The sequence below is a fragment of the Entelurus aequoreus genome, linkage group LG21 (assembly GCF_033978785.1).
Source record: "Entelurus aequoreus isolate RoL-2023_Sb linkage group LG21, RoL_Eaeq_v1.1, whole genome shotgun sequence".
NCBI lineage: Eukaryota > Metazoa > Chordata > Actinopteri > Syngnathiformes > Syngnathidae > Entelurus > Entelurus aequoreus.
In genome coordinates this window covers 21,847,726-21,868,777 of record NC_084751.1, presented here as the reverse complement: position 1 = coordinate 21,868,777, position 21,052 = coordinate 21,847,726, and the positions used below count along the sequence as shown (strand labels likewise).

General features: G+C 38.5%; 1 protein-coding gene across 1 annotated transcript in view; it reads right to left on the bottom strand.

The window, feature by feature from the left end:
• Positions 1 to 21,052, bottom strand: part of LOC133639004 (transmembrane protein 132C-like) — a 529,052-nt gene that overhangs the window by 161,435 nt on the left and 346,565 nt on the right. The window contains exon 4 of the mRNA XM_062032060.1: positions 15,978 to 16,121. Within this exon, the coding sequence (XP_061888044.1) occupies positions 15,978 to 16,121 (144 nt within the window). The remainder of the gene's footprint in view (positions 1 to 15,977; positions 16,122 to 21,052) is intronic.

Below are 21,052 nucleotides of genomic sequence, written 5' to 3'. Positions count from 1 at the left end.
GACAAGCTTTTTTTGCAGACAGTCCTCAAAATAGCAGAGAGCTCTTGTAACTCTGACAAAACAAATAGCCCAAAGAACTGGATGCTGATTCTCTGAAATATACATAATAAGACTAATAGTGAAAGGAGGAGTCTGCCCCCCACATCCTTGGTCCTTAGTTTTCTGTAACTATGGCCCCTAAAACCATTTAGTTTCATATCCCTGCTGTACAACAAACAGTGTAACAAAACTGCTGACCGCAAAACTTTTCTGATAACAATCAGAGCTCCTGGCTGAAAAATGCTGGATTGGCTTCTAAAGATTTTCCATAGACACAGAAAAGTAAGAATGTAAAGTCCTAAGAGTTTGCACATACTTTTGTTACACATAAAATACTAGAGATTAACTGGATTTGCTAGAGACAGGGTTTTGATATCCTTTCATTTAAAAGGCAGAAACATTACATTGCAGACATGATTTAGACATCAACCCTCTAACACAGGGGTGTCCAAACTTTTTCCACTGAGGGCCGCACACGGAACAAATAAAGCTTGTGGGGACCATTTTGATATTTTTCATTTTTAAACCATAACAAAATATATGGATTTTTAATTTATTTTACCATAAAGGGTCTCAGTCATTACATTGTTAAAAATAAGTCAAATTATTGTTATTATGTTTTATTTACAGTAAATCTCTATATCAACTTCAAGTCGATATAAAGTAATAAAAAAAAGGTTTTATGGCTTTTATGTCAAAAACAACTTTGTTTTTTATAGTAAAACTGAAATATGCAGTATTTAGTAATTAGAGCCATAAAAGATCAATAATGCATGGATTTTAATTCCTTAACAATTTTGAGTAATCACAGTGAAAAGATAAATAAAATACCACTAAATATATTTGGGATCCAAAAGGTGCCCCACTCATAAAGTGATACGTTTGTATTAGGTTTTTCTGTTACTTTCAACACTTAAGTTACGAGATCAACTTCAGATATATCTGTCACTTTTACGTTTGAACTATTATTTTGTTTGTTTTATGCTCTTTTGTCAAATAAAACGTTGATGTTTTTATATGGCAACTACACAATATATGCAATATTTACCACATAAAACGTTTTAAAGTGAAATATTTGAAGTGATTGGAGCCTTGAAAATAATTCATTATAACATGGATTTTTTGTCATTGTTTTTTTTTTGGGAGCAATGGCAAAAAAAGACAAATAAAGAAAGACAAAAGAGAAAAAAAAAACAGCCTGCACGGCAGCTTTGTGTCAACATTGCAACTTTTCTCGTTAGATTTCACCTCATTCATTTTTATTTTTGCAATAGCATTTCCAGAATGTGTGGCGGGCCGGTAAACAATTAGCTGGGGGCCGCAAATGGCCGCACTTTGGACACCCCTGATCTAACAGGAAGCTATTTTAGGGTGCTCTGTTAGTTATGGGCCCATAGGCTGGTTGCAGACTAATCCCCTTTTACAGCACCACTGGTATTTATTACTCATTCACGAATTTCTCTGAATGATAAATGACAATGCACCACCCCTCCCTATATGCTGAGAGAAGTTGTCTTTGTGTGCTTTGTGTTCTTACGATAAGTGAGAGCTGACATCTGGTCAGCATAAACAACGAGATGCATTTTGATTCCTCGTCTACCTTTATCAATTGTATCAATTAAATTTGCCAGGTCTGTCTCTATATCTGGTTAATGGTGCTTACACCATTAGCTGCCACTCATCTTCACTTTTAACTCACAGGTTCTGGCAGTCCTGCAGCTTTACGGTTAACAAAATGAGCTTCAAACGGCATGAGCTATTTGATGTTCCGCAGCACTTGTCTTCTCAGCTTCATTCTGCACTCCTTTTTAACAAGCGCTGGCTAATTTGGATCTTTTCTATACTTAACCTGAATAATGGTCTCTGACTATGGAGCATGAAATGACTCTCTGAGGTTGGACTCACTGCTGGAGAGCTGCGGAACTGTCACACGGAACGTTTTTATGTAGGTTTCAGACTAAGAGGAACAAATCCTCCTTTGGTTGAGCCCAAGGTTAATTGTTTCTTGGTGTTGTAGTTGTTGGATTCACAATAACGTTGGGTTAAGGGAAATAGCTGATGATAGACAGGTTCAAATCCAAGCATACCCAGATCAAATGGGACATGTGTAATTGCTCACTAATGGATACTGGATCATTGATAGTCATGTGACATTTGACATTGCAAACATTGAATACTGCCAAGCTTTTTAAACAAAACATAAGCTCCATTTAGCCAAGTTTAGGAAAAGGGACATGGTTGCAATTGTAGTTGTAATTACAAGTCAACATTGGTCATCTGGCCTCCAATCTTTTTGATTAAAATGTACTTTAAATACAAACATTTATTTAAAGCGCAGGATTTGTACACAAGACAATTCGAAGTGCTTTACAGAAAAATACAAGAAGGCAGAAATTAAAATATAAAATTCTATACAATATCAAAAAATTGTAATTAAAATCAATCAAAGAGTGTAGATAAAATGCTTTCAGTTGTTACATGCACAATTAAATAAAAATGTTTTAGGCCTGGATTTAAACAATGCCAACATTGAGGTCTGTCTAACCATCTACTAAAGAAGGATATTCCAGATTGTAGGAGAATAAACTGAAACAGTCTCACCATGTTTGGTCCTGCCTCTAGATACCAGCAGGAGACCACTCACTGAGGTTCTCAGAGGTTGAGATAGTTCATCTGGCTCTAACATGTCAGAGATGTACTTTGCTGCAAGAGCATGTGAACAAGGAGAGATGTTTTAAAGGATATTCTCTGAGCAACATGAAGCCAGTGCAGTGACCTAAGCACTGGACTAATATGGTCGTACTTCTTGGTTCTAGTCAGGACTCGAGCAGCAGCATTGTGAGAGTACTGCTGCTGCTTTACAGTGATCCCAGTGAGAAGGCCATTGCAGTAGTCTAACCTGCGGGAGACAAAGGCATGGACTAGTCTTTCTTAGTCTGATTTAGACATTAATACTCTGATTTTGGCAATGTTTTTCCGGGGGTAAAAAGTTGCTGATGTTATTGACTTAATGTGGCTGTTAAAGTTCAAGTCTGAATACATTACTACCCCTACATTTTTTAACCTGATTATTAGGTTTCAGTGAGTAGGTGTCAAGGTGACTAATAATAGTTTCTCTTTGCTTCTGTGGGTTTAGCTGAAGAAAATTGGTTTGCAACCACACACTGATCTGTTCCATGCAGTGACAGAGTGACTCAACCGGCTGACGGTCATCTACCGTCAGTGACACGTAGAAATGAGTGTCATCTGCACAGTTGTGGTATTAGCTGACCTCGAGGCAGCATGTACAAGTTGAACAATAGGGGTTCCAAATGTGAGCCCTGACAAACCCCATGGGTCATAGCCATTTGGTCAGAGACACAGTTACCAATTCCAGAAGTATTTCCTGTGATCGAGATAGGACTTGAACTATATAAGGACAGAACCAGATATTCCCAACCAGTTTTCTAACCTCTGTATTAAGATAGTATGGTCAACTGTGTCAAAGGCAGGGCTCAGATCCAACAGAACCAAGACTGAGACTTTTCCTGCATTTGTGTTCAGGCAGGTATCATTTATCACCTTGATCAGCGCTGTTTCAGTGCTGTGGTGGGACATAAAGCCTGATTGGAAAGTATCAAACACATTGTTATACAGGAGAAAGTCACTTAGATGTTGGTATATAACTTTTTCTGGGACTTTGCCCAAAAATGGCAGGATATGGGCTAATAGTTGTTCAGTATTGTGGCATAATTGTTTTTCTAATTACATTGAGATTTCACTTCTAACATGCATGCATTAATACATTTTTTTCAAACACCTGCTGTTTACCGCCAGACAGACCACGGTGTCCATACACTAGTACTCTCATGTGTCCTCTATTGCAGTGGCTGTGAGAAAACTATCTGGGCACTCCATGCGATTAATCAAAGCAACATAATATAAATAGATGTTTTTTTTCTAATCAAATGAATCGATTTAATTAAAATGTTGCAGTTCTAATCATTTAAGTTGTTAACTGAGCTCGGTGCCAAATCAATGTTTAAACTGTGCCTGGACTATTACTCAAAAAAAGGAAAATATACCTTTTTTTGTTGTACACTGCCTTTTTATTACAGATGTCCGATAATGGCCTTTTAGCCGATATCCAATATTCTGATATTGTCCAACTCTTAATTACCGATTCCGATATCAACCGATACCGATATATACAGTCGTGGAATTAACACATTATTATGCCTAATTTTGTTGTGATGCCCGCTAGATGCATTAAACAATGTAACAAGGTTTTCCAAAATAAATCAACTCAAGTTATGGAAAAAAAATGCCAACATGGCACTGCCATATTTATTATTGAAGTCACAAAGTGCATTATTTTTTTTAACATGCCTCAAAACAGCAGCTTGGAATTTGGGACATGCTCTCCCTGAGAGAGCATGAGGAGGTTGAGGTGGGCGGGGTTGGGGGGGAAGCGGGGGGTGTATATTGTAGCGTCCCGGAAGAGTTAGTGCTGCAAGGGGTTCTGTTGTGTTACGGTGTGGATGTTCTCCCGAAATGTGTTTGTCATTCTTGTTTGGTGTGGGTTCACAGTGTGGCACATATTTGTAACAGTGTTAAAGTTGTTTATATGTACACCCTCAGTGTGACCTGTATGGCTGTTGACCAAGTAAGCCTTGCATTCACTTGTGTGTGTGAAAAGCCGCAGATATTATGTGATTAGGCCGTCACGCAAAAGCAGTGCCTTTAAGGTTTATTGGTGCTCTGTACTTCTCCCTACGTCCATGTACACAGCGGCGTTTTAAAAGTAATAAATTGTACTTTTGGAAACCGATACCGATAATTTTGAAACCGATACCGATAATTTCCGATATTACATTTGAAAGCATTTATCGGCCGATAATATCGGTAGTCCGATATTATCAGACATCCCTACTTTTTATTTTTTACTTATTTTTGATAACAAAGCGATACATTGAACAATATGAAATAAAATCCGCAACACATTGTCATAATTATCTAAAATTATTATTAATTATAAATCATTATTATAAAACCAGCAGCAATAGAGAACACCGAAAGTGTGCAAAAACATGACGTGCTTGTTTAGTGTTTAGTGTTGATGTTTAGAATTCTGGGGCCCCTGAGTGCTCGGCCCTTGCTCGCCGTTACTAGTGCATAATGAAGAACTGTTAAGTGATGTTGGAACTGTGGACTGGTGTAGATATTACACAATATTGCCTTTAATCACTTCTTGCAGGTGGCGGAGCTTTATTTTAGCACCGAAGTAGGGTATCGTTAGCTTTTTTTGGTCCGAGGGATGCTGTTTATGTCGGAACAAAGTTTTGGTACCCATACCTACTGGTTGTTGGAATTATATTAATTGTGTTGATTTTTGATTACTGTGTCTTGATGGAGTGCAACCAACAAAGACACTGTTAAGTGTTTACTATTTTACGGTCTAAAAAAAACAACATGGCATCAGCTATAACAGAGTTTAAATTTATCCAGCATTATTGTAGGTAGAAGGACACAGGATACAGATAAATCAATAAGTTGACCAAGGGAATTTTAGTTGAATTCCCATCTCTTGTTGGTAGATGTAGGAACGTGGAATGCGACAGATTGGTTGTGATGTGGTACATTTTACAACATCACATATCCATAAATGCATTACAGATGTTACTGAATAGAAGTAAAAGTAATTTATTATCACATCAATGTTTGAGGAAGTCTTTTGTACACTGGAAAATGCCAAGACTAAATCCCAGGTTCAGCATGCATGACCTTCATTTCAACAGTATTATACAGTGTGACTCATTTCTGCTCTCAGGGTCTGTGAGGTAGATGCATGCCAATTAAAGACGACCCATCATTTATCAATGTCACTCGGAAACCGCAGAGAACAACAGAGTAGTACTTCCTGCCACCCACATGTGAGCGTTTATGTCCATTTAGGTCAGGAGGCCAAACATGTTGACTCAATGCACACATTGAACAAAAAAAAAATCATTACTGCATGGTAAAAGTGTTACATCGGGGTAAAACGGCAAATCTGCTAGAAAACACATAATTGATTGTTACATGTTTTTACTGAATACATACAGACTGTACAGGAACTAAATCATTTGGGATTCCCCCATTGACCTGTTTGCAATCAAGCAAAAATATATTAAAACGCAGTGTCGGGCCGTGCGTTTCCCACCTAGGCCTTCAGTGATGTCCGACTTCAATAATTCTCTCAAAATACCATCATTTATGTCATCACATTGCCATTGCTGGAGAAATACTATACAGCAGGGATGTCCAAAGTGCGGCCATTTGCGGCCCGCAGGTAATTTTTTAATGGCCCCACGGCCCATTTTAAAATACGATTAAAAAAATTAAAAACATAAAAAGTGGTATGAAAGACCAAACAGGTGAAATGTAACAAGAAAATGTTGCAATGTTTACTCTAATAACACAAAGCTGCCATGCAGGCTGTTTCTTTCTTTAATAAATAATAATGAATCAAAATCAATGTTATTATGAGTTATTGACCTATCCAAGGCTCCAATTAGGTCACATTAAATATTGCACTTTGAGATATTTTTTGGGGAAAATGTTGCATATATTGTGTTTGCCATATAAAAAATTTAGCTTTTTTTTTTTTTTTTTTTTTAAAGAAGGGCCTAAAACGAACAAACAAAAAACATAAACAACAATACAACGTATAATTGATGGATAGATCTGAAGTTGATCTCGAGATTATTGTGTTAAAAGTAAACAGTAAAAAAAATGTATAATTTATTTTTTAACACTTTAATGAGTAGGACCCTTTTGGTTCCCAAATAATTTTTGTGTGATTTGTTTTTAAGTGTCATTGCTCAAAAAATAATAATGAATTAAAATCAATGGTATTATGAGTTATTGACCTTTTTAAGGCTCCAATTACTATATAATCTGAAATATTCCTTTTACAAATTTTATTGAGTGAAAATATTGCATATTTTGTGTTTTTTCCATAAAAAACAGGGTTTTCTTTGACAAAAAGAGCATACGACTTAAATCTTTAAAAACGTTATATTGACAGATAGACCTAATGTTGATCTAGAGATAATAATACTGAATAATGACACATTTTAAATAGTTTTTGTGTGAGGAACTCGCATGGCTGCCGTTTGTGTGTCCCCAAGATGCAAGAACCAGGAGGAGGATTAGCAGGTAAAATGATTTTAATTATCAAAAACAGAAAATAAAGCAGTCTTGCATAAAACGTTCCAAACGTAGAGAGTCTATCATCGAGCACTGATGAGTGCTCGAGAGAAAACATGAATAGACATATGCTGATTGGCAGCAGGTGTGGACCGGCTGCCAATCAACGGCAGGTGAGGAGAAAACAGTGCTCAGCGCTAATAAACAGGAAATATAACAAAATAAGAGCACTGACAGGAAGTAATACAAAAACCAGGAAACAAACTGAAATGAAGTGACCGATCGTCACATTTTGGACCAAAACCCTTTGGGGTCCCTGGCATCAAGCCTGAGTGGAGGCCTTAATGTATATTTTTTATACATATATTGTATTGGTTTTTAAAATAAAAACATATCAAAATGGCCCCGCTTGCTTTGATTTTTCAGTGTGCGGCCCTCTGCTATACAGGAACACATTTACGCACTACTTTGCATTGAATCACCTCAACAGTGTACAAAACGGGTTATATTCCCGGGTATTTAAAAATAAAATAAAACGCATCAGCAATTACAACATATCTTATGTGGTAGTGTCAAAATTAAAATTGCAAAAAACATACTAAAAGTGAAAAAGTACAATATTTGAACTTACTATTCGACGCCGTATAAGCAGAGGTGGGTAGTAACGCGCTACATTTACTCCGTTACATCTACTTGAGTAACCTTTGGGATAAATTGTACTTCTAAGAGTAGTTTTAATGCAACATACTTTTACTTTTACTTGAGTATATTTATAGAGAAGAAACGCTACTTTTATTCCGCTCCATTTATCTACATTCAGCTCGCTACTCACTACTGATTTTTATCGATCTGTTAATGCATGCTTTGTTTGTTTTGGTTTGTCAGACAGACCTTCAAAGTAGGATCTATGCATGCCTGCGTTTCACCAATCAGATGCAGTCACTGGTGACGTTGGACTCCGTTTCGCCAATCAGATGCAGTCACTGGTGACGTTGGACTCCGTTTCGCCAATCAGATGCAGTCACTGGTGACGTTTGACTCCATTTCACCAATCAAACAGAGCCAGGCGGTCACGGCACACGTGGAGCCCGACTTAAACAAGTTGAAAAACGTATTCGGGTGTTACCATTTAGTGGTCAATTGTACGGAATATGTACTGTACTGTGCAATCTACTAATAAAAGTTTCAATCAATCAATCAAAAGTGTGGAGGAAAAAAGACACTTTTTTATTTCAACCATACCTCCCGTCAAAAGCCTAAAGACTGACCGCACATTTCCTGTCTTCACAATAAAAGTGCCGCTCCATCGCACTTGCGCTAACAGAATAAGAGTCTCCGAAAGCCAGCGCAAACAAGCTAGCAAGCTACGGAGTTTGCCGCCAATGTATTTCTTGTAAAGTGTATAAAAACGAATATGGAAGCTGGACAAATAAGATGCCAAAAACCAACCACTTTCATGTGGTATTAGACAGAAAGGAGGGACTTTTTTCCTCCTCCATTTGAAAACGTGGACGTTATCAGCACTACTGTCTGATTCCAATCAATGCAAGTCATCAGAATCAGGTAATACAGCAACTTATATTCTTGTCTTCATTAAAGAAATGAATCTATATGTTAAACATGCATGTATATTCATTAAAGGCCTACTGAAACCCACTACTACCGACCACGCAGTCTGATAGTTTATATATCAATGATGAAATCTTAACATTGCAACACATGCCAATACGGCATATATAACTTATCATATAACTTATAAATTGCAATTTTAAATTTCCCGCTAAACTTCCGGTTGAAAAGGCTTTGGATGATGACGTATGCGCATGACGTAGCCAGTGAAACAGAAGTATCTGTACCCCATTGAAAACAATACAAAATAGCTCTGTTTTCATCTCATAATTCCACAATATTCTGGACATCTGCATCTTACTTGGATAGCAGACGCGTTGGCTGACGCTAGCCGCCAACCGCATCTGCGATCGGGTGAAGTCCTTCGTTGCGCCGTCGATCGCTGGAACGCAGGTGAGCACGGGTGTTGATGAGCAAATGAGGGCTGGCTGGCGTAGGTGGATAGCTAATGTTTTTATCATAGCTCTGTGAGGTCCGGTTGCTAAGTTAGCTTCAGCGTCGTTAGCAACAGCATTGTTAAGCTTTGCCAGGCTGAGAATTATTAACCGTGTAGTTACATGTCCATGGTTTAATAGTATTGTTGATCTTCTGTCTATCCTTCCAGTCAGGGATTTATTTATTTTGTTTCTCTCTGCATTTGAGCCAGATGCTATCACGTTAGCTCAGTAGCTAAAGAGCTTCGCCGATGTATTGTCATGGAGATAAAAGTCACTGTGAATGTCCATTTCGCGTTCTCGACTCTCATTTTCAAGAGGATATAGTATCCGGGGTGGTTTAAAATACAAATCCGTGATCCACAATAGAAAAAGGAGAGAGTGTGGAATCCAATGAGCCAGCTTGTACCTAAGTTACGGTCAGAGTGAAAAAAGATATGTCTCGCACTGCATTCTAGTCCGTCACTCTAACGTTCCTCATCCACGAATCTTTCATCCTCGCTCAAATTAATGGGGTAATCGTCACTTTCTCGGTCCGAATCGCTCTAGCTGCGTTGAAAACAATAGGAAAATATGAGGGGGCGAACAACTGACTACGTCACGCTACTTCCGGTAGGGGCAAGGCTTTTTTTTATCAGAGACCAAAAGTTGCGAACTTTATCGTCGTTGTTCTATACTAAATCCTTTCAGCAAAAATATGGCAATATCGCGAAATGATCAAGTATGACACATAGAATGGATCTGCTATCCCCGTTTGAATAAAAAAAATTCATTTCAGTAGGCTTTTAAAACACCTTTAACATGTGAACAAAAATGGCAAAATAAATAAATATAAATTATATACTGTATATATAACTGTATATATATATATATATATATATATATATATATATATATATATATATATATATATATATATATATATATATATATATATATATATATATATATATATATGATATGTGTGTGTATGTATATGTATATATGAGGTAAATCACCTCGACTTGGTCATTTATTAAGTAATTGATTAACGTTGAAAAACTTATTGGGGTGTTACCATTTAGTGGTTAATTGTACGGAATATGTACTGTACTGTGCAATCTACTAATACAAGTTTCAATCAATCGATCAATCAATGCCTACTGAGCCTATGGTGCTGTTAAGTTATTGTGGCTCAATTTGCCTTAATTTTTTTCATTTTAATATATTATTATTTAATATATATTATTTTTTTAGTTGCTTAAGAGATATTCCTGGCTCTGAATTTGCTCATTGCTATTTTTATGTTTTTGTGCATTATTTGTTGCCGTCATCATTAAACGAACAGGTTACTCATCAGTTACTCAGTACTTGAGTAGTTTTTTCACAACATACTTTTTACTTTTACTCAAGTAAATATTTGGGTGATTACTCCTTACTTTTACTTGAGTAATAAATCTCTAAAGTAACAGTACTCTTACTTGAGTACAATTTCTGGCTACTCTACCCACCTCTGCGTATAAGCCAGTGGGTACCTCGTCGTCGGCTGCGCCTGAACAGCTGAGCTAGTTTCCGGGGTTGGTCGACATCGTTTAACAAGATGTAGTTTCTTTTTAAGCGACCTTCTTCAAAATGGCCTTGCAAATATATTGTTACACTTGGTAGGCTAATGATGGTGTTTAGTTGAAGATGTCAAGGAAATATTTCGCTTTGTCCGACCATTGACATTTGTAATGATCCTGTTAACTTTGAACACACATGTGGATGAAGTGCATACTTAGTCAACAGCCATACAGGTCACACTAAGGGTGGCCGTATGAACAACTCCAACACTGTCATAAATATGCGCGATACAGTGAAACTACACTAAACAACAATGACAAACACATTTTGGGAGAATATTTGCACCGCAACACAACATAAACACAACAGAACAAATTCCCCGCAGCACCACAATATATCTGCCACCGTTTTGTTCTCCTTCTCTGCTATCCCGGTCTGGCTACGGCACAACACCTCCCGCTTGCTGCTAAATTGATACTTGTGATTGGATACTCACTTTGGAATGACAAGAGCATATCCAATCACAGTCTCGTTAACATCAGGCTACTTAGATACGCTACTGTCAACAACTTGTGATCTAATTGGCTATAGCAACTGTCTCTCAACTCTATGTGTTCTCAAATTCATCTGCTAACGGTCCCGATGAGTGAAGTGAAGTGAATTATATTTATATAGCGCTTTTCTCTAGTGACTCAAAGCGCTTTACATGGTGAAACCCAATATCTAAGTTACATTTTAAACCAGTGTGGGTGGCACTGGGAGCAGGTGGGTAAAGTGTCTTGCCCAAGGACACAACGGCAGTGACTAGGATGGCGGAAGCGGGAATCGAACCTGGAACTCTCAAGTTGCTGGCACGGCCACTCTACCAACCGAGCTATGCCGCCCCAGTAATCCAATCACAAGAAGCGTAAATGTCAAGTTCAATGTGAGGCCATCTAGAAGGCCTTACTGACAAAAACTCGTGATCTGATTGGCTATCGCAACTGTCTATCACCTGTATGTGCCCGTTCACTTACAGTGCACGGACGCCCGCATTGTTGATTCTGAAGGCCTCCGGCAGATTTGGTACAGCATGGCAACATAAGCTAGCTGAATTCTGATTGGATACAAACTAAAACTAAAAAACAACAGCACTGGAAGGAGCATAATATGACATGAAGAGAACATGATAATGTTTAGATATTTAGGGAAAGTAAATTAAAACATTATTTTATCTTTAATTATGATCATGATTTCTGGTTATGTTAGGCCAGCAGAGAAGGCCTTGCTGGCCCTGACGGCACACCACTGTTAAAATGGCAATAGCAACACAGCTGTTAGTGTCAACTAATGTTATTTGTAGTCTTTGTGGTGTTTATTTTTTTTTGCATGACAAATTGGCTTGTCATTTGTGATTGGCGGGGATGTGAGTCACTTAGAATGTCAGTAGCGATATCAGCTGTTCACTTGGCATTTGGATGATTTGACTGCGAGGGTGACGAAGGAAGTCCTACTTTGTTGACCGCATTTATAACAACAAAACATCCAAAACCGCAAATAAATATTTAAAATGCAACAACACTGAAACGATCATTTTTGGACAAGCCAGCGCATCCGCCAGGCACAACTTATTTCCCCCATTCAGCCTCTTGGCCACAATATTTGCTTTTTTTTGTGGATAGTCACCAAACAGCAAGACATGAGAACAAATGGCTAAAATTGTCTAATAAAATATCACTATTCTGCAAAATATTGTCATAGAAAGCTCGCATCTCTGCCCTTCTCCGTCACAGTAGCTTGTGCTGCACCATAAGCTGATGACCACCAACTCTGCCTTGCACCAAAGCCTCGTCTTCCTGGATCTGCTGTGACGCCCCCTAACAGTCTGTATGTGACAGTCAATCATCTCTGCGAGTCCGAAACCTTCGCCAAGTGAAATAAAGTTCCCCATAAGAAACAACGTAAACATGAATAATTGGTTCTAGCCTTGACAAAAGTCCCTATTTTGTATTATAAAATGCATACTACAAGACACTATAATGTGTATATATTCTGTATATGTATCAAAATAACATAACAAGTGAGTAATGGCTCAACGATCATTTTTTTTATTCAAACATCCCAACAACAACCAGCTTAACTGTCAATGCGTCCGTACACATACAAAATCACCTTTGGTGCACTTCACAATGTTACCAAACATGTTGCGACAATAAAAAACAAAAAAGGAAAATCCCTTTACTGCTCCCGGTGTCCTGGAATATTTATGACTTTTGTTAAACAGTCAGGGAGAGGTAAACAAGCATAGCGTCGCCTTCCAGCCACCGCTAGCGTTAGCACAAACTAGCAGTGTGAGGCAAGCCCCAAATCAGCTTGTGCCCCGATACTGCATTCTCCTTCGCTGTCATAAAGGTCCCCTCTGGCTTTTTTTTTCAAAAAAGTCTGGTGTTATTGCAGTTAAAAAGATTGGTAGAAATTAGAAATGTCCGATAATGGCTTTTTTGCCGATATCCGATATTCCGATATTGTCCAACTCTTAATTACCGATTCCGATATCAACCGATACCGATATATACAGTCGTGGAATTAACACATTATTATGCCTAATTTTGTTGTGATGCCCCGCTGGATGCATTAAACAATGTAACAAGGTTTTCCAAAATAAATCAACTGAAGTTATGGAAAAAAAAATGCCAACATGGCACTGCCATATTTATTATTGAAGTCACAAAGTGCATTATTTTTTTTAACATGCCTCAAAACAGCAGCTTGGAAGTTGGGACATGCTCTCCCTGAGAGAGCATGAGGAGGTTGAGGTGGGCGGGGTTGGGGGGGTAGGGGGTTGAGGTGGGGGGCGGGGGGTAGGGGGTAGCGGGGGGGTGTATTTTAGCGTCCTGGAAGAGTTAGTGCTGCAAGGGGTTCTGCGTATTTGTTCTGTTGTGTTTATGTTGTGTTACGGTGCGGATGTTCTCCAGAAATGTGTTTGTCATTCTTGTTTGGTGTGGGTTCACAGTGTGGCACATATTTGTAACAGTGTTAAAGTTGTTTATACGGCCACCCTCAGAGTGACCTGTATGGCTGTTGACCAAGTAAGCCTTGCATTCACTTGTGTGTGTGAAAAGCCGTAGATATTATGTGATTGGGCTGGCACGCAAAGGCAGTGCCTTTAAGGTTTATTGGCGCTCTGTACTTCTCCCTACGTCCATGTACACAGCGGCGTTTTAAAAAGTCATAAATGTAACTTTTTGAAACAGATACCGATAATTTTTAAACCGATACCTATAATTTCCGATATTACATTTTAAAGCATTTATCGGTCGATAACATCGGCAGTCCGATATTCAATTAATTAATTTAATTAATTGGTGCAATTGTGTTGCACCAATTAATGAAATGACCGTACAGGGACGGCGTGGCGAAGTTGGTAGAGTGGCTGTGCCAGCAATCGGAGTGTTGCTGCTTACTGGGGTTCAATTCCCACCTTCTACCTTCCTAGTCACGTCCGTTGTGTCCTTGGGCAAGACACTTCACCCTTTGCCTCTGATGGCTGCTGGTTAGCGCCTTGCATGGCAGCTCCCGCCATCAGTGTGTGAATGTGTGTGTGAATGGGTAAATGTGGAAATACTGTCAAAGCGCTTTGAGTACCTTGAAGGTAGAAAAGCGCTATACAAGTATAACCCATTTATCATTATTATCATTTATTGGTCGCGCATGAAAAATATTTGGCTCCATTTTAACATGCGTAGACCAAAAAGAACACAAATAGAGGGGTTCGTAAATCAAGGTTCCACTGTCTTACATCATGTATCTAAAACGTTAATGGAGGTTTTGGATTTTTTTTTTTTAACAGGGCTTTGAAAGCAACATGGGTGTCTCCTCGCTACAATATTATCTACATCTTGTGAGCATTTTTCTATTTTTAGAATCCTAAAAATAAAAAATGTGTTCTTGTCTCTCATAAGGATTGTGAATGATGTGCAAACTTAAACAATAAAATGCAATTCCTCTTTAAAGTCCGATTTCAGTCTGTGAGATATTTTGCCAAAGTGTTAATTATAATGGGAGATAACACATCAAACTTTCACTAACCTTTTGCCATACTTTTAAACATTTTCATGTACTGCAAATAAGTTTTTTTTACTAAAAATAATTTCAGTAAAACAAACGCACTGGTTACCAGGATGGAGTTTATAAACAATAAAAAGTATGAATGTTTTTCAAATAAAAGTCTGAAAAAAATTGGGTCGACCTAAATTTAGGGAATAGAGAAATGTAAATGTGTTGGTCATTTATGATGTATTTTTGTTATTTTTGTTCGTGATGTGTAACGTCTATTGTTTAAATTTACGGCAGTGAAAATGAATTTCCCCAACAGGGACCAATAAATACAAATCAGGGCAGCACGGTGGGGGTTAGTGCATGTGCCTCAAAATACAAAGGTCCTGAGTAGTCCTGAGTTCAATCCCGGGCTCGGGATCTTTCTGTGTGGAGTTTGCATATTCTCCCCGTGACTGCGTGGGTTCCCTCCGGGTATTCCGGCTTCCTCCTGGGGATAGGTTGATTGGCAACACTAAATTGGCCCTAGTGTGTGAATGTGAGTGTGAATGTTGTCTGTCTATCTGTGTTGGTCCTGTGATGATGTGGTGACTTGTCCAGGGTGTACCCCGCCTTCCGCCCGAATGCAGCTGAGATAGGCTCCAGCACCCCCCGCAACCCCAAAAGGGACAAGCGGTAGGAAATGGATGGATGGAAATACAAATCAGGAGATAGCGCCAAACAACTTGTGTAATTACACAGATATGTTATGGGTAAGCTTTATATATTTGAGCAAATACACTACAGTGCATATATATTTTGGGGTTATTAGTAGTTTAGTGGTTCACATAGTTGACTTTGCAATGGAATTAGATCACTTCCCACTCAACCCTCACAGACCATTGACCATCTGTGGAGGCCAGTTAGGTGACACTTTGGTGGTCACTACTGTAAATGACACATTATACTTCACACTCATGAATTTGTATGTGTTTGCATCACCTGGCCATAGAATTAATGCTGAGTCACGCTCGATCCCATTGTGGCCCCTCACAAATTGAACAATCTTCCTTTTCGTCGTTCGGCAGGATGTTCTCCTGACATTTCAGTAGCTCATATTGATTGTTTCAGTAGGTCAGTCAGTCGTACCTTTGACCGAAGCTGCTCTCCTTCCTTCGACAGTGCAGAGTGACGACTCTGTGACCTTCACTTCTGACATCCTGACTCACCGTCCACACCACGGGGTTACTGGCTCTGGCCCCCAAGAACGCCACTCCGTCCTTCAGCTTCACCCTGGAAAACACACCAAGTTCACCAAGTTAAAACTAAATGTACTAGTGCAGGGGTGTCAAAGGTACAGCCAGCGGGCCAAATCAGGCCCGCCAACAGGTTTCCTGATGAGATGAGTTTGCTAAGTGATAAAAATTAGCTAACATTTTTGAATGAAATAAACTGCTGTTTCTAAATGTGTCCACTGGATGTCGCCAGAGCAATTATTTGTGTCCCATACCAGTGGTTTTCAACCACTACAGTCTGGTGTACCGTGGGAGATTATGTAATTTCACCTTTTTGAGTTAAAAATATTTTTGGCAAACCAGTAATTATAGTCTGCAAATTATGTGTTGTTCTTGAGTGTCGGTGCTGTCTAGAGCTCGGCAAAGTAACCGTGTAATACTCTTCCATATCAGTAGGGGGCAGCCGGTAGCTAATTGCTTTGTAGATGTCCAAAACAGCGGGAGGCAGCGTGAAGGTAAAAAGATAACTAATGCTTCAACCAGAAATAAACAAAAGGTGCAGAACGAAAGTAAAACTGAACTGGCTACAAAGTAAACAAAAACAGAATGCTGGACGACAGCAAAGACTTACTGTGGAGCAAAGACGGCGTCCACAAAGTACATCTGAACATGACATTACAATCAACAATGTCCCCACAGAGAAGGATAAAAACAACTTAAATATTCTTGATTGCTAAAACAAAGTAGATGTGGGAAATATCGCTCAAAGGAAGACATGAAACTGCTACAGGAAAATACCAAAAAAAGAGAAAAAGCCACCAAAATAGGAGCGCAAGACACAAACTAAAACACTACACACAGGAAAACAGCAAAAACTCAAAATAAGTCACGGCGTGATGTGACAGGACGTGACAGTAGATCTACTTTGAGACAAGAGCTGTAGTGATGCATGCTTGGTTATGGTTTAAATTCATATCCAACAATTGCGACAACAACTTTTTACTGTCAACTGAGTTTCGTTTTTTACTGATTTCTGCTGGTGGTGTGCCTCCAGATTTTGTCAATGAAAAAAATGTGCTTTGGCTCAAAAAAGGTTGAAAAACACTGCCCTACCACACGCGTGACTTCAGAAGGGGCGACACTTCTGTGTTTGGACACTACACACTTAAACTGCTTATTAGTGATAATATACAAATTGATTATCTGTGCATTTTGTGTCGTACTTATGACTGGGGACACATTTTCTGGGCGCACATAACAATTCTGAAATAACACAGTCGGGATCAAAAGTTTCCATACACTTGTAAAAAACATAATGTCATGGCTGTCTTGAGTTTCCAATACTTTCTACAACTCTTATTTTTTTGTGATAGAGTGATTGGAGCTTGTACTAGTTGGTCACAAAAAACATTCATGAAGTTTGGTTCTTTTATGAATTTATTATGGGTCTCCTGAAAATGTGACCAAATCTGCTGGGTCAAAAGTATACATACAGCAATGTTAATATTTGGTTACATGTCCCTTGGCAAGTTTCACTGCAATAAGGCACTTTTGGTAGCCGTTCACAAGCTTCTGGCAAGCTTCTGGTTGAATTTTTGACCGATCTTGACAAAATTGGTGCAGTTCAGCTAAATGTGTTGGTTTTCTAACATGGACTTGTTTCTTCAGCATTGTCCACACGTGTAAGTCAGGACTTAGGGAAGGCCATTCTAAAACCTTAATTCTAGCCTGAATTAGATATTCCTTTACCACTTTTAATGTGTGTTTGGGGTCATTGTCCTGATGGAACACCCAACTGCGCCCAAGACCCAACCTCCGGGCTGATGATTTTAGGTTGTCCTGAAGAATTTGGAGGAAAAGCTCCTTTTTCATTGTCCCATTTAAAGCACCAGTTTCATTGGCAGTAAAACAGTCCCAGAGCATAATACTCCCACCACCATGCTTGACGGTAGGTCTGATGTTCCTGGGATTAAAGGCCTCACCTTTTCTCCTCCAAACATATTGCTGGGTATTGTGGCCAAACAGCTCAATTTTTGTTTCATCTGACATCACATGGACAAAGAAAAGCCCTTCTGGAGGAAAAGTCTGTGGTCAGATGAAACAAAAATTGAGCTGTATGGCCACAGCTGTTTGGGTATTTAACAGTATTGTAAATACAGCGGTATTGCTGTTTTAAAATTGTCACGATAATGCTGTGGCATGCAACGGTATCAAACAAGAACTTAGAGTACTTCTGTCAGTGTAGTATTTTTCTGGCGCTATTGAGTGAGCCTGTCTGTGAAGTAAACTACATTTCCCATGATCCTCTGCACAGTGCAGGTGAGCAAATTGAATAACTACTGGAACTCGCTGCAAAGTTTAAACCCAGACGCATGGACGCATGGACGCATTTTGGTTTGGTGAACAAAAACGACTAAAGAGAAAAAAAATATTGTTGCAGTCTCTTATCGGTCTGACGAATGAGTAGAAAAGCTGTTTATTCCTTCTGCCGTAACTTTGCATGTTGGAGCACGTACAATATAGTGGTCTTTTTATCTTGTCATCTTTTTTTTTTTTTTTTTTTTTTACCGCAACAATACAGTATCGTGGTCTTAATAGCGTGACAACATTGCCTGAGAGATTTTGATTTTATCATTTGGATAAAAAAACGGTCATCTCTGCTGCCTCCTGTGAAAACCTTCTCATTGAGTCTGAAGCTCCTCGCCCTTCTTGAAACTCACAATTTTGTCAAGAAAAGGGGAGGTAAGACCTTTACCAGATACTACTTGAAAGAGGGTGCATAATTCTGCATTACACAAAAATAAATCCTCTAAGCGAGGAAGATATTAAGTCAGCAGTTACACATTCAAAAAACATTTATTCCTTAAAAAAAAAAAGTTGCAGACTGCAGCCAAAAATTATTTCTACTCTTGGATCACATCCATTTTGGACAACATGACTAAAAAAAGCATGGAGCCTGTATTCAATGTAATTACTTTAATCATTTAGAAAAAAGGAAGCTGATAAACAAAACCACTAAGGCCATGATGACGGTGGATAATAATTCTTATTTTGTTTTGGACATTTTGGGTTTAAAGAACATTAACAACACATTCATTTCTTACAACATATAAATTAACACACAATTACAGACTGGCATTTTTATGTGGCAGTGTATAGCAGACAAAGAAAATGTTTAAATCAATGGAGCACAAAAAACTATTTATTTACGGCCAAAAGCTACCACCCACAGCGTAAAGCTTAGAGGTGACAGAGCTTTCGCTGCTGCTGCTCCCGAGCTCTGGAACGACCTACCTCTGAGTGTTAGACAAGCCTCCTCTCTTCCTGTTTTTAAATCTCTCTTAAAAACATACTTTTATTCCATGGCTTTTAACACTGAGTGATATCCATCCTGCAATGGCGCCCCATAATACACCTGCTGTGAACCTGTTTTTATGTTTAATTTTTTTATCGTGTTCTGTTTGTGTTGTGTTGTGTTTGCTCGGTACTTGTATTATCTTTTAACCTGCCCATTGTACAGCACTTTGACCACCCCTGTGGTAAATTTTAAATGTGCTTTATAAATAAAGCTGATTTGATTTGATTTGTTTAAATGACTTTCGGTTACCTTGTTGTGTAACAATATAACTTTCCATCATGTCATTGTTACTTTCTCCTACTTCCAATGTTTCCAATTTCACATTCCACTTGTTTAGACTGCTGCCAAAAATGGCAGAATATCTTTCGCGGTCAAAAGATGGAAGAGACAGGTGAAGCAGATATCTGCAACATAAGTAGAATGAAGATAAATTCTGAAGACAAATAGAATGTACTGTATTTCCCCTGTTATATTTTAATAATTGGAGTCCGTCTTTATTCGGAAACTGCATAAGGCTTGTAAAAGTAAAATATGACGCCGTCAAAAATGTGTGTGGTAACAAATACAATTCATTACATAGCAATTGTTGAAACAATTAACACAAGTACATCATTAAAAGCCACACAACCTGAGCATTACACAATAATTAATGCTCAACATTTTTTGACACAGATTAGAAATATTTGTGAACTTCCTAAGACATCAATACACACCCCTATATGGCGTAACCACGCCTTTCTCCTTTCAAACACAGATGCAGTCTTTAAAGAGTGGAATAGGAAAGGAATGGGGTCTATAAAATATATTTATGTTGACAAGCGTCTCTGTTCATTTGAAATCATGCAAAATAAATATAACCTGCCAAAGTCAAACTTTTTTAGGTATTTACAATTACGTCATTACATAAGACAAAATATCTCATCATCTGATTCCCTCCCACAGGAAAATTCTTTCTTCAGGCTCCTGCTTGGCTCGCCAGAAGCAAAGGGCTTGATTTCAAAATTGGTATGCTTTTTGTCAGGTTCAAACACTGATGACATCTATTAAACAGACAAGAAGCAAGGAATTAAACAGAGACATAATTCAATTTAGCTCATCGAGGAGAAATGTCTGGGCTGTACTCTTTGCACAGTCTTCCACCACGCTCTGACGAAAGGTCGCACGCATCCTCTTTTATTTGGACTTTCCCTGATTACATGGCAACAGCTGTTTCTAAAGGAAGGGGGGTCGTAAACAGCCGTCCCCTTTGGTTACAAAACAGTTCAAAGAAAAGGTGCCTGAAGGGGGGTCAGGTCCTGCTTCCTCTCCACTTTGTAGATCTCGGGTCAAAACAAAATCTTCCAATGGATTACAATAGATCAAAGAAACCGACACCTTCATGTTGCTTCCCATCCTGCACAGTGGAGTTTTAAAAGCCTTTTGGTTGGTAAGACCAAAGACAGCTTTTGTCTGCTCGTCGGGAACTCATTGAAACACAAAGTTTTGTGATAACTTAGATACAATTATTCTGACACTTTTTCTCACATAAACATGCACAGCCTGATATTAAATTAAAAAAATGTGGGAAGATGATCTCAACATCATTATCCAAGATGAGATATGGGAACAAGTCTTGAATGACATTCACCATT